Genomic DNA, 27,119 nt, shown 5'->3' on the forward strand with positions numbered 1-27,119 from the left:
CTCGCAGCGGAGTAACAGCCCCTACACACGGCGGCGTGCGTTGCCGCTTCAACGTTTCTGCCCATTCACTTTGAATGGGGTGACGTCACGATTTGCATTGTGGGAGCAAAGCGTAGCTTCTCTCGAGGTGCTCGCTGCAAAAGTAGAGCAATGTTCTACTTTTGCCGCCTCGACGGTGGCGTCAGCCAATCAAATCCCTCGTATGTAAATCTGACAGTACAAGCAGTAGCCAATCAAACCGGGTGTATGTTGGGAGAGCCAGACCGCAGTTGTTTCCCATATGTCAACAAAAGGAGGAGAAAATGATCGTGGCGGTAGGGAACATACAGGGATACAAACCGGAGGAGCCAGGCATGGGGGGAGGTGGCAAAGACAGTGGGGGAAACTGGTAGGTTTTCGCTTGTTTGGGGAGTTTATATCCAGTGTATTTCGTTTGAATGGACAGCTAGCAAGCATAGACAGTATATTTAGCCAGCATGGATGTAGCATGAACGCTTTGCTTTGTATGTCCGGGCGGGACATTCATGTGGTTGGTTGTTGCTCGGCTGCTCGCGTTGACTCCCCAAGCTCAAGACACGCCCACCGCCAAGTGGCAACGCACGCCGCCGTGTGTAGGGGCCGTTACTGTGGTGCGGAGGGGGGGCTGCGAGTGGAGCCTCGCAGTTTTTCAGGTTGATTTGTGAAGCTCATTAGCTAGCCAACATGTATCTAGCAAATGTTTAGCAAAATATTAGAAGTGAGGCTACTAGCCTCACTTTTAATAGTTTGAAAAACATTAGCTAGCACTAGTGTTTTGCATTTGCCAGCAGTTTATTGGGATTGTATGCTAGATAGACAGGCATTGTTTTGATATAATAAATTAAGCATTATTGTTAGTTAAGCATGTCAGCCTGCAGCCCCACTTCTTGTCTCTCTCTAACTCATTGCAGATGGCTGCACTAAAGAAAAGGGCACAGAGAGGAAACCAGTTGTAAGATGTTTAAAAGTTCATTAAACATAATATATGCTTAAATGCATTTCAAAGAAGTTGTGTTGAGTTAAGATAAAATGGACTTTTATTAATCCCTCGTGGGGAAATTGTTTCTCTGTATTTGACCCATCCTAGTGTTAGGAGCAGTGTGCTGCCATTTTGAACAGCGCCCGGGGAGCAGTGTGGGGAACGGTGCCTTGCTCAGGGACACCTCGGTAGCACTTGGTCTTGCCGGGACTTGAACTGGTGAACTTCCAGTTGCCAAGCCAAGCCCCTATCAACTTCACCACCAAAAGTTGATAGGGGCCTTGTTGTGTTGGAGTTTGTGTTATTCTCCATTTTGACACCAAGATTTTCTGATTTTTACTGCAAATGTATATCGGTTCCAAATATCGGTTATCGGTCTCCTTGATTACTAATAATCGGTATCGGCCTTGAAAAAGCCATATCAGTCGATCCCTAGGCCATTTACATATGTTTACAATTTATGTTGTTTTGAGTTTTCTCTTTTGAATTATGCTAACAGCATCTGTATATTTTATTTATTTAAGTATTACTTTTTTTCTTGTTTATTGTATTTATTTGTCTTTCTTCTCTTGGGGATTATGTGTTTGTGTAATGTCTTTTGCTGAAAGAAAAAAATCCAACAGAAGAGTTTGTTGTTGTTTCTGGTGAAAAATGTTACTGTTTTGTACGGTGGCCCTGAAGTGCAAGACACCACAGCATTTCACAAAACGCCAAAAAGTATTTAGTCAGCCACCAATTGTGCAAGTTCTCCCACTTAAAAAGATGAGAGAGGCCTGTAATTTTCATCCTAGGTATACCTCAACTATGAGAGACAAAATGAGGAGAAAAAAATCCAGAAAATCACATTGTCTGATTTTTAAAGAATGTATTTGCAAATTATGGTGGAAAATAAGTATTTGGTCAATAACAAAAGTTCATCTCAATACTTTGTTATATACCCTTTGTTGGCAATGACAGAGGTCAAACGTTTTCTGTAAGTCTTCACAAGGTTTTCACACACTGTTGCTGGTATTTTGGCCCATTCCTCCATGCAGATCTCCTCTAGAGCAGTGATGTTTTGGGGCTGTCGCTGGGCAACACGGACTTTCAACTCCCTCCAAAGATTTTCTATGGGGTTGAGATCTGGAGACTGGCTAGGCCACTCCAGGACCTTGAAATGCTTCTTACGAAGCCACTCCTTCGTTGCCCGGGCGGTGTGTTTGGGATCATTGTCATGCTGAAAGACCCAGCCACGTTTCATCTTCAATGCCCTTGCTGATGGAAGGAGGTTGTCACTCAAAATCTCACGATACATGGCCCCATTCATTCTTTCCTTTACACGGATCAGTCGTCCTGGTCCCTTTGCAGAAAAACAGCCCCAAAGCATGATGTTTCCACCCCCATGTTTCACAGTAGGTATGGTGTTCTTTAGATGCAACTCAGCATTCTTTCTCCTCCAAACACGTCTAGTTGAGTTTTTACCGAAAAGTTCTATTTTGGTTTCATCTGACCATATGACATTCTCCCAATCCTCTTCTGGATCATCTAAATGCTCTCTAGCAAACTTCAGACGGGCCTGGACATGTACTGGCTTAAGCAGGGGGACACGTCTGGCACTGCAGGATTTGAGTCCCTGGTGGCGTAGTGTGTTACTGATGGTGGCCTTTGTTACTTTGGTCCCAGCTCTCTGTAGTTCATTAACTAGGTCCCCCCGTGTGGTTCTGGGATTTTTGCTCACCGTTCTTGTGATTATTTTGACCCCACGGGGTGAGATATTACGTGGAGCCCCAGATCGAGGGAGATTATCAGTGGTCTTGTATGTCTTCCATTTTCTAATAATTGCTCCCACAGTTGATTTCTTCACACCAAGCTGCTTACCTATTGCAGATGCAGTCTTCCCAGCCTGGTGCAGGTCTACCATTGTGTTTCTGGTGTCCTTTGACATCTCTTTGGTCTTGGCCATAGTGGAGTTTGGAGTGTGACTGTTTGAGGTTGTGGACAGGTGTCTTTTATACTGATAACGAGTTCAAACAGGTGCCATTAATACAGTTAACAAGTGGAGGACAGAGGAGGCTCTTAAAGAAGAAGTTACAGGTCTGTGAGAGCCAGAAATCTTGTTTGTTTGTAGGTGACCACATACTTATTTTACAGAGGAATTTACCAATTAATTAATTAAAAATCCTACAATGTGATTTCCTGGATTCTTTCCCCCCATTCTGTCTCTTATAGTTGAAGTGTACCTAGGATGAAAATTACAGGCCTCTCTCATCTTTTTAAGTAGGAGAACTTGCACAATTGGTGGCTGACTAAATATTTTTTTGCCCCACTGTATATCTTTATATATAAAAATGTGGCTTTTGCCCACCAGTGATCAGTGGAGGAATGAGTGTATACACTGAGTTCTCCTACAGAACCAACATGAAATGTGCCTAGCTTGGTGTGAACTAGCTCCTGCAGTCTGCTCATACTCATGAAACAGTAACTTAGTTGAGTTAACATTGGCTTTTTCACCAGAGAAAACAACAAACTCACCTGTTGGCCGCTCATTGTTAAATGAGGTCCGGTATCAGATCGCTGGATTGCTAGAAACACCGCTGTCATCAGACTGGCAAGGGCTGTTCCATGCTCTGCTCAACCTCCCGCCAGGTCACGTGAGTCATGTGACTTTTGGCAGTAACTTAAGAAGAAAACGTTTTCTGAATTTGTCTCTGAAACATGATTTATTAGAAAAATGTTATGTGTTTTTTTGATAGATACGTTTTTTATTTGCAAAACTAAATGCATTAGTTTGTAGATGGTGTTTTATATTTGCTAACCACACTGTGTGTGTTAGTGAATCATAAGGCATTTGTAAAACTTGTTTAGTTTGTTTGTGGAGTTATGGCAGTAGATTAGCTCCATACTAGAGCACCATTATGTTCCTTTTAAGCAAATATCTCTCAGAGGGGCGTGGGGAGTGGCTCCTTATTTTCATCTAAAGTAACAGACAGAGAATCGGCTCATTTGAATCAGGGCTGAAACAGAGGGGATTATGGGAAGCTACAATGATCTGTTTGGTATTTCGAGCAAAACACTTCAGAGACAGGTTTTGTATATATCTGAGACCTATAATATACTGATGAAAAACAGTATAATAGGGGACCTTTAAGACCCTCACAAACCAATCCGACGGACGGCCAAATCTGTCGTTCCCGTTTTTGCTTTGGGTCCCGCACTGTTGGCACAAGTCAACCCTTGAGAGAAATGTTGGCCTGTCTGACTTCTTTTGAGAAATGCCTCCCAGAGCTAGTGATTATGTTGCATAAAATAATAACAGGTAGAAATAATGGCAAACCTTACAATAATAAGTTGTAAAGCCCTTAATGCTTCTGTGTGTTTGTTCTCTATCCACTTGTCTAACAGTGACTGTATGTGACTTCCTTCACCACAGTTGCATTAGCCTGCTAGAACATACACTAGCAATGTGCACTTCTCCTGACCCTTTTATTCACTTTTAATGTGGTTTCTGCATCTGAATAAATCATTAGCGGATGTTGGCAGTGTGTCACCGTGTAGTTGTACAGAAATGTGTCCTGTCTAAGCAGGAAAATTAAGATTTATTGTGGCATCCTTCTGTTTACACTGCAATGAGGAGTTGTGCAGCATGTCTGTATTGAGCATTAAAGGAACATACACTAAATGCACACACAGCAAACACACACACACACACGCACACACACACACACACACACACACACACACACACCAAGCACACACTACAATGTGTCTGTACAATTTGTGGCAGCTTTATGGCTAATCCTGTTTTACAGCACACACACATAAAGAAGGTCATGGCGAATGGAAACATTGTCCGCTGTATGGTAGGATGTCGATACCATAATCTGATTGGCCTAGTTGATGGATAGACGGTTTGGTTGACCTATCACAGATAACTGAATTATTGCCCCCACATACTCACCTTTCTGTCATTCTGTCTGCCTCCCTCTGTCTCTTTAGTCTGCCTCTCTTCCTCTCATCCATCCTCCTCTTCTCTCACTCTCTCATCTTTTCTCTCTCTTTGCTCTCCAGTGGCTAACCAGATTAGCCGTGCCCCTTATGGATTGTGCCCTTTATGGGTCTGTATGAACGGAAGGAAAGGAGGCAGAGAAGTGTATCTGTGTGTGTGCTTGTGTCAGGGTGAGCTGTTCCTACCAGATGTTTTTCTCTGTTTTATTCTTCTGAGCGCCGCACTGTCTGCCTGTCACCGGCAGATACACAGCCTGGGAGTGTGTGTCCATGTGTGTGTGTGTGTGTGTGTGTGTGTTCGAGAGGGAGAAACATGAAGAGCTTTTGTGTATTTGAGAGGGAGGATAAGTGTGTATGTGCCTTTTTTAGATTAATTACTTCCGCATAAGGCGCTTTCACACCGGAGTACTTTTCCCCGTATTTTTCCCTTTTGGTTCCGATAGTTCCTGGGATTTTGCGTTCACACCAAAAAGAGAACTTAGTTCATGAGAACTTTTCTCCCTTTTTAGTCCCTGCTAGAGAGCAGGTACTTTGCTGGGGAGAAAAAAGTTCCAATTACTGATTGGTTGGGCGAATTGCAAACCACGCCCCGTAAAACTCGGAAAACTTTTTCGAAGCCGCCATTGTATTTTCTGGCATTAGCATTAGCCCCGCCCACCAACGGAGAGAGAATAATTTATGGCAACACAAAAAAAAACATTGGAGCGGTGGAGTGATGAGGAGGTGTCGGCGTTCTGGCGATTTACTCGGAAGGCTTCAGTCCCCAACTCCGGGGACTTCCGGCCGGGAACTTCGGGTGGCAGTATACACCGTGAAGTGGTTTGCGGCCTGTCAGTAAACCCAAAGCAGAAGAAGAAGAAGTGACGTCAGCGGCTTCATTTGCGTAATCTTCCCTCAGGGAACTTATTCCGGTGTGAACACGATGGGCTCTTAGTTCCATCGGGGTACTAAGTGCTGGGAACTAAGTACGGCACAGTACTTGGTGTGAAAGCGGCTAATGGTGTGAAAGCGGCTATAGACTGCTAATAGTGTGCTCCAGCACACTATTAGCTGTCTATAGCCGCTGCAGAATGAATAATGATTATAAATACAATGCATTTGCCAGGGTCTGAAGCAGAGATAAAAAGAGAAGACAGGTTCTTAATGTTGAAATCTTGCCTCCTTAGATACTTCTTTGCCAATGAGGCAACCTGGATGGCCTTGAATTGAAATGAGAGGTGAGAGCGACACAGTCAAGAAGCAAAAACAGACAGACAGCTTTCTGAGCAGCCCATTCAGGTGCAGAATTCTCAGCCCAAAAATCAACTCGCCTTTCAACTTGTCTGTCTTTCAAACTGTGCAAATCCACCGTATTATTATTCATGTCCTTCCCTCTACTGTCAAGCTTCTCGAGTGTGGGAAAAACACTTCCAAATCACAGTGTGTATGATAATCACATCATTAAGAACAAAAAATCAAAGCGTGGTTCTTTTATCAATGAATCCTAAAGTTGTACTGCGTTGTCAGCTGCTGAAAATCCAACTGAAATAACCACAATTCTAACCCTTCGTTGTTAGAGGTTACACACTGAAACCACAGCTACCGTTTCTAGACGGTGGCCACATGATGACTGATTCCCATGGCCCAACATTTGTGTGTATGTCTAATGATCTTTCGACAATATTTCATCATGCTGAGAAAGATGTTTGTTTAGCTGGACCCACTTTGGCCTCACATCAGCCTTAACAGCAAATACTAACACAGCGTATCCAACACTAACATGGCCTTTAAACTTTAATAACACGTTTTTACTACTGAACATGGATCATTAAGAAAAATAGATTTGGATAAATTCAACTCCATGTTAAATGGTCAGCATTTTAAATGGCTAGTCACACCAGGAATTATTATCTTAGAATAATAAGGACATTTTATGCTCCAAATATCTGGAAATATCTTGTAAAGCCCTTTGAATGGCTTTGTGTTGAAAGGGGCTATACAAATAAACTTGCCTTGCCTATATTCTGTTCAGCATTAGTTAGATTAACACCTGAATTAGACCCTGATTACATAATTCTTTGGTTATGTTTGGCTAACTCTATTAGCCTGTGGAGATATTTTGGTCACTTTTCTGACACATGGAAGCTGTGTTTCTTCAGCTTCAGGTTCAGCTGCTTCTTCCCAGGGACGGGGCTTTGAGTCTGGAGAGACCTGGCTGGCCCTCTGTCCCAAACCCCTGGCCCTCTATCAGTGCATGTTCATGGGAAAACAGGGAAGCGAAGGGGGAGGGGCTGAGATGGATGGATGGATGGATTGATGGATAGAGCTATACTGTATATATCGGTATTCAAAAATATACTTCAGAGGACAAGGAATCATCTTAATATAGAATACTTTTACTTTTTTGATTACACAGATTGTCTTGATCTCATTAAAAAAAAATAGAAAGAGATGAGGGATGATTAGGTGGATGATAAATTGTTTGTACATCTCTGATGGTCAGAAAGTTACATAATTCCTCTCTGCCTCGAGGACATTTCAGGACATTTCCCAGGACCCTCTTAGGCTCGGGTCATCGCTGTGACAACATTCTCTGAGGGACCCTGTAGTAGAAGAGAAGCTTGTGTACACATGCACACACGCATGCATTCCTGCCTTCAGATATTAGCCCCTTCGGACAGGAAGAGAGCCGCTTTGATTAAATAATCCAAATGCTTTGATTGTTTGCACGATTATAACTTAGACAAATACATGTTCAAACATGAATACTCACACACACGCACAGATACACACACGCAAAGCAGAAGCCACGTTAACAGTGTCCTCACAAGTCACATCCAGGATCTTTATTGTTGACATGGGCATAATACATTTCATGATTGTGAATGATGTGTTTTAGTGCCAGTTGCTCTAAATAACCAACCTATCTAATAGGAATGTTTAATTTAATAATGTTGACATTACTATTGGTGTTCTCTCATTTGTTAAGTGTATGTATAGGAATCAGAATCCAAGTAGGTTTACACATACGAGACATTTTCTTTGGTATAAATGGTGCATATACTGTAAAGAAACATAAAAAATAATATGCTTTTTTGTTTTTTAAGAAAGGAACACCAAACGGTAATATTATAAAAGCTATTTTGAAAACTTTTTGTATAGACTATTGTTACAAATAAAGACACTATTTACACAAAATAAATATGGAAATAAAATGAAATTATATGTGACAAATACTTTATCCAAGTGGAGTGCTGTGTAGATTTAAAAAGGTAGTGTGGAAATGTGCAACATGGTTGTGCAGGATTTACAGTAGTACTCACAGGCAAAAGATGTTCACCCTCCAGTATGATCTTCCTATAATGTCCTTCTTTCATCTACTGTGGTTTTATTTGATTTTGCATGCCCTGCAAGGCTCCTGCTCAGACAAACATATGGACCTGTTTTGTTTGTGTGTCTCTATAGGAGCGTGTGGAGTATCTTTTCCTCATCATTTTCACGGTGGAGGCTTTCCTGAAGGTAATAGCCTACGGCCTGCTCTTCCACCCCAACGCCTACCTGAGGAACGGCTGGAATCTGCTCGACTTCATCATCGTAGTTGTAGGGTGAGTGGACGCAAACACACTGAAGTATTAAGAGCTGTGAAATGTTGTTTTAATGTCACTCGTAGTGATACCATGTAGTTTGAATGAGGGAATTATAAAAATAGCGAGTCCTGTGCAATTATATTTCACTGTCCCTCTCCAGGGTTTGTAACAGCACTACCTGACACATCTTTCAAGATCACCACATCACTGGCAAATTAATCATAGTACCTTGGTATAATTACTGTCAACAAATGAAACTACGGCAAAGACAATTGGCAGCCTCTGTTTAATAGCAGAAGTACTCACTGTGCTAGTATCTTTCAGAAATAAGACCATATTTCCCATGAACACCTTGATTTGCTGTAGTAAAGACAAGAGAGAATACTATACTCTTGTCCTTGCCTACACTTGTTGACTAAAGCTTTGTTCATTTGTTCACTTCTACTTTTGATACAACATATTTGCTAAATTCAAACTGCTGGCACATATAGCAAATTCAGAGAGGCTGATAGAGAAAAGATGTGGCCTTGTTTTCTATAGGAATAATACTTTTCTATCTTTGAATGTGGTATTTATTTGGGCTATTAATAGTAAAATACCATGATACATAACTGCCTTTAAAACGCATTGCCATACCACAATCTTCCTTCACAGAGAGTGTATTAAAGCCGCAGTAAACTCTGGTCTTCGGTGTATTGGTGAGGGCTAAACTGATTAGCTTGTTAGATGCTGATAGCAAAGCTTTGCTCTGTTTTTCTTTATCTGCAACTCAGCAACATAGCCCATCTGCTAAACCCTCTGTGTGTGTGTGTGTGTGTGTGTGTGTGTGTGTGTGTGTGTGTGTGTGTGTGTGTGTGTGTGTGTGTGTGTGTGTGTGTGTGTGTGTGTGTGTGTGTGTGTGTGTGTGTGTGTGTGTGTGTGTGTGTGTGTGTGTGTGTGTGTGTGTGTGTGTGTGTGTGTGTGTGTGTGTGTGTGTGTGTGTGTGTGTGTGTGTGTGTGTGTGTGTGTGTGTGTGTGTGTGTGTGTGTGTGTGTGTGTGTGTACAGTGTTGTGTGTGGGTAAGGGCACAATAGCCAGTGGACCTGACAGTAACATTAATGCTATAAAAATGGTCTAATTGACCCTGTGTATGTGTGTATCCGTTTGTGTATGTGCAAGAGAGAGATTGTAAGAAAGCACCCTACAGCCTGAAGGAATTCTCCACCACACACACACACACACACACACACACACACACACACACACACACACACACACACACACACACACACACACACACACACACACACTCAGTGATGCTTGTTCATCGCCAGTCAAGTGTGCACTCACATTAGCCATCTCTAACTGAACATGGTTGGCTTCACCCCACACACACATACACACACACACACACACACACACACACACACACACACACACACACACACACACACACACACACACACACACACACACACACACACACAGTGTGTCTTTAGGGTGAAGCCACCACCCCGTCGGATGGCATCATGGTGCCAGAGCCCCTGGCATAAACACAACCTTTACCACTCTTATGCAATTGTATAGCCTCTGTGGCTGCTTCCTCTGTCTTTCTCTCCTTCAGTCTCTATTACAATAATGGCTTTTATGGTGGTGGGGCATGTAACTATTGATCCCTGTAAATAAATGGTCTTTTAGCTCACACACCCTGCCAAAGTAAGGAGGTCAGCTGCAGCTCTGGAGTTGGCAGCTTCAGTGTTAATTTGAGTGTTCTTGCCCAAGGACACTTAAGGAATGTTTGTTACTTTTAGGGAGGATAATCCTGAATATCCTCTCTCGACTTTTCTAGAGTTTTTACTTCTTTCTATTTCACATGGCCTGATTAAAATATTATTCTGAAGAGTTCAAAATTACACGTTTGAAATGTTGACTTCAAATACAAGCTTCGACATGAGCTGGAATCCAGTAAGATCTAATATAAAGGCATGATATTGAAGAGTGTAGTTCTCTGCTTATGGTGCACCTGTCAACAGTGAACAGTAAGCTGTGTGTCAGGAGTCTGCAGCGATAAGACCAACACAAAGTGACCTGTTCTTCAATATAAAGGCAGCATGCCTTTTCATGTTGAAAGACAGAAACCAGAGTTCCCATACAGTTTCCTCTGTGATTACACTCAAACAGTGATCTCTGTCAGTGATCACTGTGTATTCCCTAACATAATTCAAGCAGTTTTATTTGTCTAAACCTAAGTATTCGTTAGCTGGAGGGGTAGTGGACTAGATAATACTCCTATTATATACTTCTGAAAAAAGCCTTCATTTTTCATTTTGGAGACCTATTTTATCAATTAGATGTACTTTACTGCTCGTTATGTGTCGGTACAAAAAGCTGTAAGATCATCACAAAAATAGACAGTAAATGTTAAATCCTGAGGCTAAATAAATGCATCCAAGTATTACTATAACATAGTTAAATCAGTTGATTCATTTATCTTGCAAAAGTCACTGGCTCCGGCCTATCACATTTTACATTGATTTCCTTTGCTTCCAATGCTTTTTTTAATTTAACATATTATTTGTAGTATATATGTTAAGGCTTTGGATTTGATCAGAAAAAAGGGACATTTAAAAAAATGGCTAAAGAAACAACTTCACTTTTTGATTTATCAATTGCTTTTAGTATCCTATTGCGAATAGGATACTAAAAGCAATTGATAAATATAAGTTGCAGGCTTAATATAAGTTTTGAATGATTACAAGCTGAAATCAGTAGTATACAGTACAGTAGTAGTATTTTTGACTACTATGAAACCACACATAGCCTGTTATCTTTCTGAATGTACACAGCTTCTGCTATCTTTAGCTGTGGATGTACTCAAACCATTATATTGTGCTACACTCAAAGGCTCTAATTATCATTTAACACCCCACCATGGCAAAAACATGCACTGTGAAATGCTGGTGGTGCAAAACTGTGGATCCTCCATAGTTTTCCGTACTCTGTTTCAAAGGAGAATTAATCAAATTGAGAGGGAGGTAGTGCGAAATATAAAGGCAGAGCGAGGGAGAGAGAGGGCGATATGTTTTGAGAGGTCTTTTCAAGTGGCCATTTCATTGGTGCTAATTGATAATCCTCCATGACTAACGCACTGCTGACTGGCCTTTGAGCCACGCTAGCTGGAAAATTGTGCTGTACGGTGATTTCTAACGGATCTCAGAGAGACAAGAGAGGAGAGAGAGACAAGCTCAGCTGGATGGATTTAACTGAGGTTATCACAGGGGATAGAAGCCAACATGCAGAGCTGTTCTCAAATCTTGTAGTAAGTAAAAGTAGAAGTACCAGGGTGTACTCGGTTACAAGTAAAAGTCCTATATTCAAAATGTTACTCAAGTTAAAGTTCAAAGGTTTTGGCATCTAAATATAATTAAAGTAACAAAAGTAAAAGGAGTCATCGTGCAAATTGGTCCATTTCAGAATAATATGATATGTTTTAATTATAAATAGTGATGCATTGCGTGTTTATCAAAGCTGGTAAAAGTGTAACTCATTTCAACTCATTGTAAATGTAATCCAGGTGTATCTAAAGTATTCTTTAAGTGTTGATCATATTGTTTATCATTAATCTATATCTGCAAAGTAACTAAAGGTACTCTGGAGGTAGTGGAGTAGAAGTACAAAGTAGCATCAAATCAGACAGTACTTAAATAAATGTACTTAGTTACTTAATACCACTGCCAACCTGTTTAGCGCCTTTATAGAAGAGTGCTTGCATCATTATGTTATTCTGCGTACTTTGTCTTGGTACTGTTTGATATGTAGGCAATAATGTAATATTTGAATAGCGCATTTCTGGGACTCAAAGTCGCCTAACGTGTAAACATCTTATTCCCTTAACATTTATTTGCTGCTGCTATCACAGCTTCCACTTGTCTTGGAAAGCTTTCCACAACATTTTTGGATTTGATCCCATATACTTAGGAAAGCATTTCCTTCTTCCCTTTCACATTACTTATGTCATCACGTGACCCTTTTGGGGGTTGCCAAATGCATGATGCAGCAAAGATTTCCTGTAATTGGAATTTATGGCCTGAACACCATCCCATTCTTATCAGCCCCAAACTAGACACAAATTAAGAATGGTAGCAGTTAGGGCTGCTCGATTATGGCAAACATCATAATCTCGATCATTTGGGTCAATAATTGTAATTGCGATTATCAAATGCGATTATTCATTGACTTTGAAAACATCCATTTATTGGAGAAAAAAAATGTGAACATTACGTTTTTAACAGTTGATTACCCTGAACTTTAAGTATAATTCAACTGAAAAACCAACAAAAAAAAAGATTATAAAAAAAAAGGAATCGTTTTATTTCGATTACGTTGTTTTCGTAATCGTTGCAAGCCATAATCGTAATCGCGATTAAAATACGATTAATTGAGCAGCCCTAGTAGCAGTGTTCACAAACCTTTGGCCATATGGTGAACATATATTGAAGCTTGGGGGCCGCCATTACCCAAAGACTTATTGGTGAATTCATAGAAGCTAATAGCTATCAAAAGCACATCATAATAAACGTTTCACTGTTTTATAGAGATGATAATTAAGAATAGTATGCACCTGCTTTAAGTGCAAGATAGATTACAATGGAGAAACAGAGGAGGTCGTGTGACATCACAGATGTACGTGTGTTATATTCATTGTGACAGTGCCATGTACACACACTGATTTATAAACACATTGTAGGTGTCTCTCTTCACTACAGACACACACAGTGTTCTGTCCATTCATTCAAGTGGAGCGCCTCACATTTCCTTATCAGTGAGGGGACAGATAAAACACTTTTTATTATTGTGATAGAGAGTTTACTAATTAAGTTGTTTTTATTTTCTACTGTTATGTTTTCTCCCGGAAGCACATTTCATTTTGTGTGCAGATGTCTGTACCGCTGCTTCTGCTTTCAAATGTTGGACACAAAGTAGTTTGATGTCAACATTTACAACACTTTTGCTGTTTTATGGATTATGATGAAGATGATGTACTTGGTTCAGTTTAGTATTGACAGCTGTAGCAGCAGAGGAATAGTAAAAAGGAGGTAATTATGACAACAACTGCAGATATTCATCACTGTCATATGTCCTGTAACTCTTTTAATGTTCTCCCCTATCTTAGATATTCTCTAGAATGTGGAAATGGGATGTCCACCTGACGATGATGCCTATTGAAGTCCCTGCTTCTTGTCTTGCAGGTTATTCAGTGCGATCTTGGAGCAGGCCACAAAAGGCGACGGGGCCACTCCTATTGGAGGGAAGGCAGCGGGCTTCGATGTCAAGGCTCTGAGGGCCTTCAGAGTACTCAGACCCCTCAGACTGGTCTCTGGAGTACCCAGTAAGTACTGAAAGAAAGGGAATAAAATAAAAAAGACGGAAAAGAAAAGAGAGTAAAAAAGATGCTTCTCTGAGGACCAGGTGTGAATGGTGATTGGATGAGGTGGGGGATAAATGAAACTCCAACAGATTGGAGCTGATATTGCCCTCAGAGGCACACACACAGTGACACACATAAATCTACACACACTCCTCTTATCAGGTGCTCAGACCGTAGTGGCAGTGGATGAGTTGTCTGTCAGCCTGTCTGTGTGAGTGACTTCAGGAATCAATAATCCAACAGGACAGAAGACAGGAAAAGGATGAAAGCTGAGCGCTGTTTGCACCTGTGTGATTGTGTGTGTCATCTCTTGTGATTAAAGTAGCAGGCAAACCCACAGCTTGCTAGTGTACATCACACACTCTTTTTGTTCTGCTAAAAAGCTGCATGCTCCATTTGCTGTAGACTTTACAAAAAGGAATGATCTGTACATTAACTATGTAATAAAGCTGTTTGTTTACTTAAATCTGTATATGATCCAAGCATATCATTTCATGACCAAACCAATTATTTTGAACCAAATAAATAAAAATAAGCTCACATTTTATTCTCCAAAGATAATTGTGACCAAAAGTTAATATTTGGAGGATAAAATGTGTGTACGTTTGACTGTTTCACAACAATAAGCCTCCTTAACAGAATGTAATCAGCGTATCTGTGAGTTATTAGTATGCCGTACTCTAAGCCTTTTTATATGACAATAAGGCTTTCATAATTAACAATACTGCGTGTCTCAAGACTCTTAATTTAAATACATTCTGATTTCCCTTAAATAAGGTTGTGTTCACCCTTTATGTGTTCTCAGCAGTTCCTCTGTGTGTGTGTGCTGCAGGTTTACAGGTAGTGTTGAACTCCATAATCAAAGCCATGGTTCCTCTGCTCCACATTGCCCTGCTGGTCCTCTTCGTCATCATCATCTATGCCATCATCGGCCTGGAGCTCTTCATGGGCAAGATGCACAAGACCTGCGCTCATGAGCAAACAGGTACACACACGCATACACACCGGAGACTGAGGGGCACAGGGAGAGAACATATAGACGATTGCGCACTGATGCACAGATTCAAATACAAACATGCATGGTCACACATACACTCTCATACCACACCTGAATGGTCAAATACGATTTGAAGCGAATACTCAACTGTGTGTGAAAGCACGCTTCAGATAGCATATATTCACATTTCAACCCAAGAGATGGACATACAGGTGCAAACGTAACGCCACAAACCTTTCAAACAAATACAACACATCAGTTAGACGCCACCTATATGCCATCACAGCAGAGAGAGAATAATTTGGGTGGTAATTGAAACAACAGCTGCCATAAACGATGAAAACCATTTTCAGTAAAGGTCCCTATGTATACATGGACTTAAGGGTTGCTCTTGTGATGTTATAGGTCCCATGAGAGGCATTAGCTTTGCCTGGGTTAGTGCTAGTGGAATACTGTGATATCCTACACATCGCCCTGGGGGACATTGATCCTTGTTATGGCTGCTCTACAGTCCACTGTGTCCTTGTTTAATCCCAAGGAAATATTGCTTTTTTTCCTTTTAAATAAATGATTTATAGATTACCTTGAAAGATTTAGTAGAATTGCAAAGCGGGAGTTATTTTATACTCCCTCTTGGTTTATTGCATAGTGTGAGGTGAGTTACAGTTGGTTTTTGATGTTTTAAGCATGAAAGCTGTAGCACTATAGCTGTCAAACTGTGATCACCAGTTCAATACATTTGACAAATTCGACTTGGGTTTTCTATACTTATTTGAACATGTATTTATTTATTTCCAACATTTTTAGAATTTTTTTTTATAGGATATGCACATTTCGGTTAACCGGCTAACCGTTTTTTGGGGGGTCGAATATTCGAATATACATTTGCTTTCAAATTCCCATCCCTAGTACAATATGGAAATTCCACAATAAATCACTTCCTGTTGAGAAATGAACAGATATAGTTCAATCAGGAGAGACGTGATGTATGGAATACATGTTTATTATCGGTCACATTATATAAATGAAACATAATGATGACAGTTTATAACAAGTGAATGAAATGTGTTTTGGCGACTAGGCCCAGGTTTTGTAGGACATCATTCGGGAAGGGAAAGAACCGTTTCCGATGAACCCCCAAAATAAGTGAAGTATGAAGTACTGAACGTGAAGACATCTTACCTTGTGGGATGCAGTGGAAATATATGGATGAAAATGAGAGGTTAATACATGTGGGAATTTAGATGTACTGATGCATCCCGGCCGTACGGGGCATCCCGGCCGTACGGGGCATCCCGGCCGTACGGGGGATCCTGGCCGTACAGGGCACCCTGGCCATACAGGGCATCCCGGACGCACTAGGGCGTCCCGGACGTGCGGGGCGCCCTGAACGTGCGGGGCAACCTGAACTAGCAGGGACATATTTATACAGACCTGAAGGTTTACTACCTGGCATACAGGGTTTAGATAGGGCAATAATATTAAACATGAACACGGACCCGGAGGTCACAACCTGACGTGCAGGGTTAAACATGAACACAGTGACACGTATGCTGACGTGCTATGAAACCACCACCACCAGTATAGGCATAATTACCATTCTTTTAGTGTTTGAGAGACCTTGGATAGCCAGCACGCGCTGATGTCCGGCGAATGTGGGATGTGAAGGCGGAGGAGGACCACCGCCCGAGTTGCAGGGATGAGGGAGAAATGCCTCATTGCAGCAGAGGTGGCTGCGCCTATCTGAACGAAAGCTCTGATATGCTATTAAGACGCCACAACCAGTTATGCATTATTTACCATCGGTAAACTGAAGAGCTCTTGGATTGCAGCACGAGCCGATGTCCGGGCGAAGAGGGAGAAGTAAAAGTAAGCACGAGCTGTTAGCTGGAGTACAGTAATGCATGAATATCATAACCTGATTGACGCGAGCCAAGTGAGCATGAACCCGAGGATATGAATGAAGTGCAGGATGCACGCAGAAAAGACGTACACTTAGTTAAATGCTGAGACATGACCCACGATATAGTATAGCTTAATTAGCAGTTAAGTGCGCCAGGATGAGTCATAGATGCTGATAAGCTGATTGAGTGATTAAGACTGTCTTCCATCATCTGAGGGAGGATGATGGAGGGACGCTAGTGTTAGATCCAGCGAGTGCGACATGTGTAGCAATATTGAAAATCTGAGTGTGCCGCTATGCGGATGATCTCATGCAGATATTCCCCCCAAAGCGGAGGATGTGCAGTGCACGTCCTTAAGTCGGGGAAAACGCGGTCGTCGTGAGGCCGGCAGATGCCACGTCCAGGAAACGGGAGATGATGCGTGCCGAAGATATCCGCATGCAAAGTATGGTTGCCCGGTGAGGAAGAGCAACTGTCGTTGAAGACGTTAATGTGGATGCACGCAGTGGTTAGAGGAACGTTAATACCGTGAGCTTGATGTGATGCCTAGGAACTCAGGTGTGTGACTGGACCTATATTTCCTCATGATTAGGAACGCTGTGCTCCTGGAGGATTCTCCTCTTCTTCTTTTTCTTTCTTCTTCTCTTTTCCCAGTTGAGCGGAGTTATCGTTAGTAATGTTGTATTTGAACACTAGATGGCGTAAAGGCAACGCATGAGGAGATCTCCCTGAGCAGTGGGTGATTGAACTGGGGAGAGACAGCTATTAATATATTTACCCGAATGGCCGGTGCACGCGTAGTTGCTCCTTACCGCAAGTAATACGTTACTGAAACTCCATACTGTAACACGTTACACCCAACACTGTTTGGAACTCACTTTAACCCTGAACTAAAGGTAGAAATGCATAGTGTTGAATTTCCTGTCGGCTCCCAGACCGTAGTCGTGGAAACGGGGGGGGGGGTTGATTCTCTATCATCTCCCAGGGCAGAAGCAACACGCTTCGGGTTCAATAACCCATTTTATCGGAAAGACTGGAGAGAGGCGAGCTCTTCTTGGGAGGTCGTTGCATTTATTTAGCTCTTCTGTTTCGCGAGATAGATTCGCAAGATCACAGACCTTCCTTTTCCTGCTGCCTTGTTTACGTCTAGAACACATGTATCCCGCTCGCTCGCTCTACCATACCCGCGCACACATGCACGCGTCATGCCCCTCTCTCAAAGGGGTAGTGATCTCGTTCTGCATGACCCAAATGTCATAACAATATAACGAAACATCTCGTGAATTTGTTGCAACTGCCTTTTGCCAGCGCTACCCTGACGCCTGTTTTAGAGGTGATGCGCGGGAGGAAGTAACTTCAATGGGATGTAGCTTAACCCCTGCCTGCCTGCCTGCAGGAGGGGTTGTGGTTGAAGTCAGAATGGGTAAACCTTCGCCTGTGATGAGGACCGTTCCGCGTGAAGCCGGGAGCGCCGCATTTGAGCCAGTGATGCCCTCTCGAGAGACTGAAGGCGTGCGTCAATTGTTTGCGTGAAGAAGCCCATTTCCTTTAAGCCCGGAGGAACTTCCGTGGAGCCCGATTTCCTTGTCTTTTCCTCCTGTGTCCGGGTTTGCGGGGCGGCCGGCTGGACCCGCTAGCCGACTGGGGAACGCCGTCTGTAGCTTAATCCGCAAGACTGCGGAGCTGATAAAAATGCCTGGAGCTGGGACGAAGCTCTGCTGCTGCTTGCGCGTTGACGCCTGGAAGACAGCTGATAGAAAAGGGGAGAGCATATATAGAGGGTTTAACAGGTGCGATAATTAGGCTTGTGAATGGAGGGAAGTGATATGTTGGCTAAGGAGTGGCGCTCCCTGTCATCCAGTGGAGGGAGCGAGTATTGCCATGACGAGCAATACGGAGTGTTAGGTCTTCCTGCCTGAACTTGTGCTCAGCTTCATAAGTTGAACCAAAGTTGTGTTATTTAATGAAGAGTACAAGCATTCAACAGAATCTATTCCAGCTGGAAGGACGAATGTCTACAGCACTCGCAGAAGAATCACAAGTCATTTATACAGAGAAACAGGGAACAAAGGGGGACAAGCAACAAAGTAACTGACATTACAGCCTACCAAATGGGAAACAAAGGGACATAAGCCATGTTAATTATAACATCTGTATGATCATTTGCCTGACAGTCTGTTGAACAAGTTTACAAAGAACTGAATGACTCTTTAATTATACATTTCCATTATAATAACCGTCTTTCTCTTCCTCTTATGTCTTTTGTCACAGGCACCTTTATGGAAAAAAAGCCGGCACCATGTGCGCCTGAGGGAGCTTACGGTCGAAATTGTACGCACAATGGAACCCACTGTAAGGTGGGGTGGGAGGGCCCGAACGACGGCATCACTAACTTTGACAACTTTGCCTTCGCCATGTTGACGGTGTTCCAGTGTATAACCATGGAGGGCTGGACGGAAGTGCTGTACTGGGTGAGACGGACACCACAACAGTGTCTTAGTGTGTGTGTGTGTGTGTGTGTGTGTGTGTGTGTGTGTGTGTGTGTGTGTGTGTGTGTGTGTGTGTGTGTGTGTGTGTGTGTGTGTGTGTGTGTGTGTGTGTGTGTGTGTGTGTGTGTGTGTGTGTGTGTGTGTGTGTGTGTGTGTGTGTGTGTGTGTGTGTGTGTGTGTGTGTGTGTGTGTGAAGAGAGTACCATCTGCTCAGTGTGTGTTGTCACGGTACTGTATCTGTTACATCAATGCCACATGAGTGCTTTTGAAAAATTGATATAAAAAACAACATTTCAGGTATGAAGGCAGGTATGAACACAATAAGACACACACACATTGCGTTTGTGAGCGTGTTAGCTCATATCTCGGGATAAATCGATTACAATACACTGTGTAATTGAAGGCGCCGATTCATTTGGAACGTGTGCAGAATCCTGAATCTTGATTCAAGTGAAAACACACACACACACATCCAGCCAGCGAGGCGTATGAACACACACAAACGGTCCCTCCCTCAGAGAATGGGCAGAAGCAGGCAGCGGCCCTGTCCAGCTAAATAAACCAAAGGATTAGTCTGTGCTGTTAATCAATGTTCAGGAGGGTTCCATCTGACTCTACATGTGCTGGATTTCTTAGCATTTTATTCAGTCCTGGAGGTTTGGCTCTACACCCAGATTATTATTTATTGATGTCCCAATAATTGGTGGTAAGGGCTCAAAGACTTGAACCTGAGTGTTTTTTTCAGATATTTATATTTTGTATGTGATGTTGCCACGACTACCCTGTGTAACATAAGCGCTGTTATACCATAAGCCATGTGTAACATGAGGCTCAAACACATCCTTTGTAACATTAGTCAATATATCACTATCACGTTGCTGATTGGCAATATGTCAACTTTAAAAGAGATTTCAACAATTGCCCATATCAAGTCGTTATAAGATAAAATAATATAAGATAGACCTTTATTGATCTCCTTAGGGAAATGCAGACCTATTGCAGCAACACAGTGAAACACAGGACAGTACAGATAGAGTTCACACAAGGATAAAAAGAATACAAATAAGATGACATTTGTAAGGCACAGTTTCAATTTACAATCAGAGCAACGATGTTATAAAAAATACATCATTACAACCAGTTTGCAGTCTGTTTTCCTTAGATCTTATATAGAATTATCTTTAAACAATTTGGTACAGTTGTAGATATGATTTATATTGTGATATTAAGTGTTTTAAATAAAATGTTCATACTCTTTAATAAATGTTCACTCACCTAGCTTCAACGTTAATCTATTGCTAGCAGAAAGTTCAAATGTGTTATCATTTCAAAGCTCTTTTGTCTAAAGGCTGTGTCTCACTGTGAGTGTTACAGATGAATACTGTCTATTAGGATTGTGAAAACAACTCTATATAACCAAATGTCCAGTGGGCAATAACATTGTGCTAATTTCCATTCATTTGGTAGCCTCAATTTGCACTTCTAATGTGTGAAGATTATATTCAGGTCACAGAGCTCAGCATCCCTTTATCTGAAATTGAAATAATGATGTTATCTCAGAAGGTTATTTAACAACACTTAAAGCATTTATGACCGTATTTTGTTTCAGGACTCTTTTCCATCTCGATGAATGAATAATAAGTCCACTTCACAAAGAATGATTCTTATCCAGTATCTAGAGTTTTCACATGATGTACTAATCCTAAATAGGATTCTAGCCAGAAGATACATGGTTCTGCTTGCTATGTGTGTTTTGGTAAGTAGAACATCTTACAAAATAATCAAAAATATGTCAAATTAGGATCATATTGTCAATAGAGAGTTTTAAAATACCTTCAAACCTTTGTTAACATGTGGTGAATGACATCCTAGGTTTCTGTAAGATCACTAGATTTAGCTTTCAGAGAAACTGATTTTAAGCTCTGTGATGAAAATAATACATATCGTAAGAGGGACAAGGTGGGGCTAGCCATCACAATATTAAAGGATACAATTACGTATTAGATAAGTACATCTCTAAAGAAATTCATTTGCAATGGAATAATGTGTTACAGTACACTGGTAAGATCTGGGAAAGGTTTTTTTTTAGCTCTGTCTGTTTGGTTACTTATCTCAGAATTTTTTTTTGGTAGTCTCTGTGTGTGTTTGTGTGTGTGTGTGTGTGTGTGTGTGTGTGTGTGTGTGTGTGTGTGTGTGTGTGTGTGTGTTGTGTGTGTGTGTGTGTGTGTGTGTGTGTGTGTGTGTGTGTGTGTGTGTGTGTGTGTGTGTGTGTGTGTGTGTGTGTGTGTGTGTGTGTGTGTGTGTGTGTGTGTGTGTGTGCGTGCAAGTTCCTTTTCTGTGTGTATGTTTACACACGGAGCAGAGAGCTTACTCTACACCCCTGCTGTAACTGCCCTGTCTGCTGCCACCTCCTGTGCACACACACACACACACACACACACACACACACACACACACACACACACACACACACACACACACACTGTGCTAATCGTACAATTCATTTTTAGAGCGCTTGGGATTCCAGCTGTCTTGATAATGAATGGGACCTATTTGTCCGGAGTCCGTATGATTATGGGAAAATACTTAGACACCACCAAACCTTTTCTTGTGTTGGGCCATGCGTTTCCATAGTTTTCATTGTCTCACATTTTCAGGACTATAGATTAATGACATCCAACATCTGCTGTCATAGCAACCCTCGTTTCTTCTGTTGTCTCGTTCTGTTCAACATGCGTCCATGTGACAGCCCCTTAATTTATTTAATTGATACACATGCAGTAGATCACTTCTAACAGTGTGTCATTGTTTTTATGGACAAATGTATAGCATTAACACTCATTGTCAATTAAGGGCAATCCACCTCTCTAAGATAGGGCTCAAGATTGTTATTGAGTTACAAAAGCTGTTAAGTGTTGTTTAGTATCTGCTTGATTGTGGTTGGTCCAGCCTGTGCTCTCTAACACCAGACACCAGGGTGTATACACACACTTTATCACACAACACTGCCACTCCTGCTTGGCCATATCTTCCTACTGCTCTTTTTAACATGCACTGCTCTTTCCTTGTTCCTTCCTGTCACCTTTTCCTACCTTGATTCCTTCTCTTACACACTTTCTGTCCTTTACCTCTACTGCCCCCTCTCATTCGTTCTCTCTATGTACCTTACCCATTGTCCTCACCCCTCTCTTCCTTCCCTCCCCATTGTCCTTCCTCCACCACCTTCTCCCTGTTAACCGCTCTCTTCTCTCCTTCTGTTTCTCTCCCATGTCTCTCGTCTCTCAGATGCAGGATGCTATGGGCTATGAGCTGCCATGGGTCTATTTTGTCTCTCTCGTCATCTTCGGCTCCTTTTTCGTTCTCAATCTCGTTCTGGGGGTGTTGAGCGGGTAAGAGGTTGTGCTGTGGTCATGTGTGTACAAAAGTCTGTATGTGAGTTGTTTGTGATGAGGGTGTACGTTGCAAAGTGTTTAATATGTGATTATTGACCGTGCAACAAGACTCCCTGGAACAGACATTTGAAGTGCAATTTGTGATTGATTTGGAGGATCCATTGAACCACTAAATAGTGGAATAGAATGGAAATAATTCATGGTTATCCACTATAAAAGCACACCACTTATTGGGCATTATTATGGTTATTATGATTATTTGTGTTATTAGTTGAAGTTGGCAGTATTATTTAAGGTAAAACATGATTTTCTTCTAAATATAACGTCACACAAACTCTACTCTCTTAACATTTTGATTATCTATAATATCCGTCTTTGGAGACCATAGTAGTAATAAGCTGCGTAGTTCAATGCTGTATGAATCCAGAATCCAATGCTGTAAACTGAACATGCTACAGCCTTTAATACTGTTAGCCCTGTCGTCACCATTTCAATGGGAGACTACACACTGAAGGGATTTATACAAGAGTTGCAACACTTGGCTAAAGAGTCAAGGTGGGCTATAGGTGAACATTCCGTCCCAAATATTTCGGTACAGCTTAATATACAAGTAGTCTTATTAGCATTGATTTGGAGATTATTTGGTCAATTCAATTGAAGCCATCAAATGCAAATTAGAGGAGGGGGATTCAGGCAGTCTCACATCAGCAGTCTTCCAGTACAAGTAGAGCTAGATCTCTTCTTGTAAAGATCTTAATCCTCTACAGTCGAGGAAAGATGAACTGACTGAACTGAGCACAATCTCCAGCTCTCTCCAGCTTCACTCGGTCCTTTGTCAGAAGCCTTACAGAGAGACACATTCACACACAAGCACTTGCTGGACTCTTCTTCTGAACAGTTTTTTTTTCCAAGGCTCAGTTTTAAGATACCCCTTTTCCTCCTTAATGAGATGACTGCATAAACAGATCCGCCATGTTTGTTTACATGTGTTGGTTATCGTCACACATGTTTGTCTCATGTGCTTATCAGCATCTGCTTACATTGTTTGTGTATGTGCAGCGTGTGTGTATTTGTATGGAGGCGTGTGTATGTTTTGTTTCACTAAATGCTGCTCCAGCGGCTGGGTGCAGTTTTACCCCGCTCTGTCAAGTCACACTGTTTTAGTACAAGCACCACCCGGCCTGTAGGGATACACTGGGGTATTAATGATTCACCCCTCAGGTCAGTTATAGAGATGGAACTTAAAAAAGCTTGCACAACAGGGAAATCACAACAGGCAAAAAAGGTTTTTCTGAGGACAGAGTGAAGTCTGAAAGGAAACATGGCATTACAAATGAAAATTATAAGATGGATGCCTGCACTAAATAGGTAAATTTGAGTTAAAGTCAGCAGGATAACTATAACCGCCATAACAATATCAATTAAATAATAGCAATAATAATCATTATAATATTTTACACCTCAAATTTGATTTAAAAATGAAAGGTTTTTTTTAATTAAATCTAAGACTCTAAGGAATAAAATTCCTTCTTTTTTTTGCATCAAGAGAGAATAAGCTGTCATGATGACAGTCATAATGTCTAATCCATGGGAGTCTTGCTGCACTGTCTTCAAGTGTCCAAAATGCCTTCTCTTCACAGGGTTTTAAATGAACTCTTTTCAGGGGGTGTAAGCTTGTAACCTTCCCTTACATGCCCTCACCTGATGGTGTTTAAAGTTGAATACAGCCGGTCAGATACGCTGCCATGTGGCCCATTAAGTGACTCTGACAAATACTATAAATGCATTATCCCAGCAGGGATCCTGCAGAAGGATACAGTTCCATCTGTTGGGAACTTTCACTGAGGATCTAACCCCTTCCCTCTGCCCCTCCTCCCTTCCCTCCTAACCTCCCTTACTGCTATCTACTCGGCTTCTTTTCCTCCCTCCATCTTTACCTGTCTCCTCACACCCTTCTCCCTTGCATTCCTCCTTTGTCTCCCCTCCTGTGTCCCACGCCTCCGTCTCTCCACCAGGTGAATGACGCAGTAGGTTACAGTTGGCCCTGGGTGTATTTTGTCACCTTAATCATCATCGGATCCTTCTTTGTGCTAAACTTGGTTCTGGGGGTATTGAGCGGGTAAGGGCAAGGTCAAAGGTCACTTGAGACTAACTTCTTTCCCTCTCCTTCACACTGTCCTTCTTAGAGAGCTTTGCTGTCTGTTTTTCCTGCTTCTGAAAGGAAATGGTGTTGTGGTTTTTTAAACTGGTAAAGGTATGTATTTTCAAGAAACAAAATACATACCAGCACACACAAGGGAAATGTAACATGAATTCATTTAATCTACGATTATGTCCAATATGTTTTAAGAACTACATGTATGTGGATTTCGCAGTACCACAATTATTTTTCCAACCACCCCAATATTGTGAATGCAATATCTCTGTCTTAGTCTTCAGTATGAACTGATTAGTAGTCAAAATGAAATGTCACTGTGATCTTGTAAACATGTTTTGGACATACCTTAGAAATGGACTTGCTTCTTGTAATTTCACGATTTCAGGAGTATCTAACAAAATAAAATGATGAATTAATGGCAATCTGGACATACATGGATTTAAACCGCGACAAGTAGGTGAAGTCATTCATGCCATAAGCAGGTATTTTCTAATATGATTTATAGAAGAAACAGAGCTTAGTGTGGATTGTTGTTTTTCATGTTTCTTCACATGCCGTAGGTTAAGATGAACTTAAGAAGTGAAGTGTCTCACCCCTGACTGACTGACCTGTATCTGACTCTCGATACCCACAGTGATGTGGCAGCAGCATTGTGGGAAAAATAATAGAGGTCTATCTGGTCCAAACAGCTTGGGAGGTTTGGCTGTCTGACTCTTTGTCTGACTTCTGACTAATGATGCTGTCATCACACTACACACCCTGACCTTTTACCAACTGCTTCCTCCATGCAGTGTGTGTGGGTCTCAGATTGGCATAATAACTAATGGCCAAACAGGAAGAAGGAGAGCGACGGGCACAGAGACAGAAACATGGGGTGTGACGGTGTTTGTCTGTATTGGATGTAATGTGTAAATAGAAAGAAAGAAGCATGAGGCTGTCTGAGAGAGAATGAGGGGACACATGAAGAAAATCCATTACGGGGAAAAAGAGAGATGTTGAGAATAGTAAATTGAGAGTGATCACTGAGAGTTCTGCTCTCACAAACACACACATAGTATACTACACACTGACACACACAACCACAGATCAATAAGATTGGGTCTAATGTTATGACAAGCACAACTGTAGCAGTTTGTCCTAATGCTCATTGATATGCCTTTTGTGTATGTGACTGTGTTGTCTGTAGTTGTGATTTATTCAATCATTCTACCAAATTTCACACAGAAAACACACTGACAGGCTCACACACATTCTCTGATTCTGTTCCAAGCAATAGACTGACTATAGGAATCTATGAAAATAGACACATACCATTATGGATCCTGTGATGCTTTCCAGGGAACGTGTTTGGATACTGTAAGTGTGAAACTTCCATAGCTGCAAAGCCCCACTTAAAGGGGACCTATCATGCAAAATGCACTTTTGTACGTCTTTTATACATGAATATGTGTCCCCGGTGTGTCAGGGAACTCACCAAGTGTCAGAAAACACAACCCTCTCTCTTTTCCTCCATACCCAAATCTCTAAAAACGGGGCTGCAACGGATCTGATACAGACTGATACAGATTTGAAATATCTCTGACGTCAGAAACGAGGAGCTCCGCCTATATGGGCAACTCCCCACCAATCAGGAGGAGACATCCACGGCCATTGCCGTTCGAAAGCGCTGGAGACGCTGTAGTACGTATGCCAGGCCTGTAGGTGGCGATGTAGTCTGCCACAAAAGCAGCGAAGAAGACTTCTCACAGATTCAGCCCTTGGTCTCAAGTCAGCACCGATGCAGACTCGTTGTTTGAGGGCTTGACACTCATTGGTTTGGAACAGCACTTAATGTGGCAGGACCCTCCGCGCGAACGCGCAAACGGAGTGGTAGTGTGTAGGGGTAGGGCAGAGGTTGCGTTAACCGAATATTTTCCATCTATGACAGATTTTTTTTAACAATGACGGAGAAATCTGAAAGCAGTCCGTCGGATTAGAACAAACTCGGAACAGCACCAAAGTTTCCCCGCAGCGAGGCTCCGGTGTTATGCATGCCTGCCAAAAAGGAAATTATACCATTTCCAAACCCAACTTTGCCTGTGAGTTTTGGCTTTACGCTGTGCGCACTCCCGCGAGGTGCAGTGGGCATGCATAACACGGCGCTCACGAGCGTGCACCCCGCCCCCGTTGACAGTTCACGACCGTGCTCTCTTCCCCCCCCCCGACAGGCAATACTGAATTTTGAT

General features: G+C 42.0%; 1 protein-coding gene across 2 annotated transcripts in view; it reads left to right on the top strand.

Moving 5' to 3' along the window:
- The window catches only part of cacna1c (calcium channel, voltage-dependent, L type, alpha 1C subunit), a 256,189-nt gene that overhangs the window by 162,566 nt on the left and 66,504 nt on the right, over positions 1-27,119 (top strand). For both annotated transcript variants that reach the window (XM_071201832.1, XM_071201831.1), the window contains exons 4-8: positions 8,426-8,565; positions 13,776-13,915; positions 14,787-14,939; positions 19,127-19,326; positions 22,630-22,733. In XM_071201832.1, the coding sequence (XP_071057933.1) occupies positions 8,426-8,565; positions 13,776-13,915; positions 14,787-14,939; positions 19,127-19,326; positions 22,630-22,733 (737 nt within the window). The remainder of the gene's footprint in view (positions 1-8,425; positions 8,566-13,775; positions 13,916-14,786; positions 14,940-19,126; positions 19,327-22,629; positions 22,734-27,119) is intronic.

This window comes from Pseudochaenichthys georgianus, chromosome 23, assembly GCF_902827115.2.
Source record: "Pseudochaenichthys georgianus chromosome 23, fPseGeo1.2, whole genome shotgun sequence".
Lineage (NCBI taxonomy): Eukaryota > Metazoa > Chordata > Actinopteri > Perciformes > Channichthyidae > Pseudochaenichthys > Pseudochaenichthys georgianus.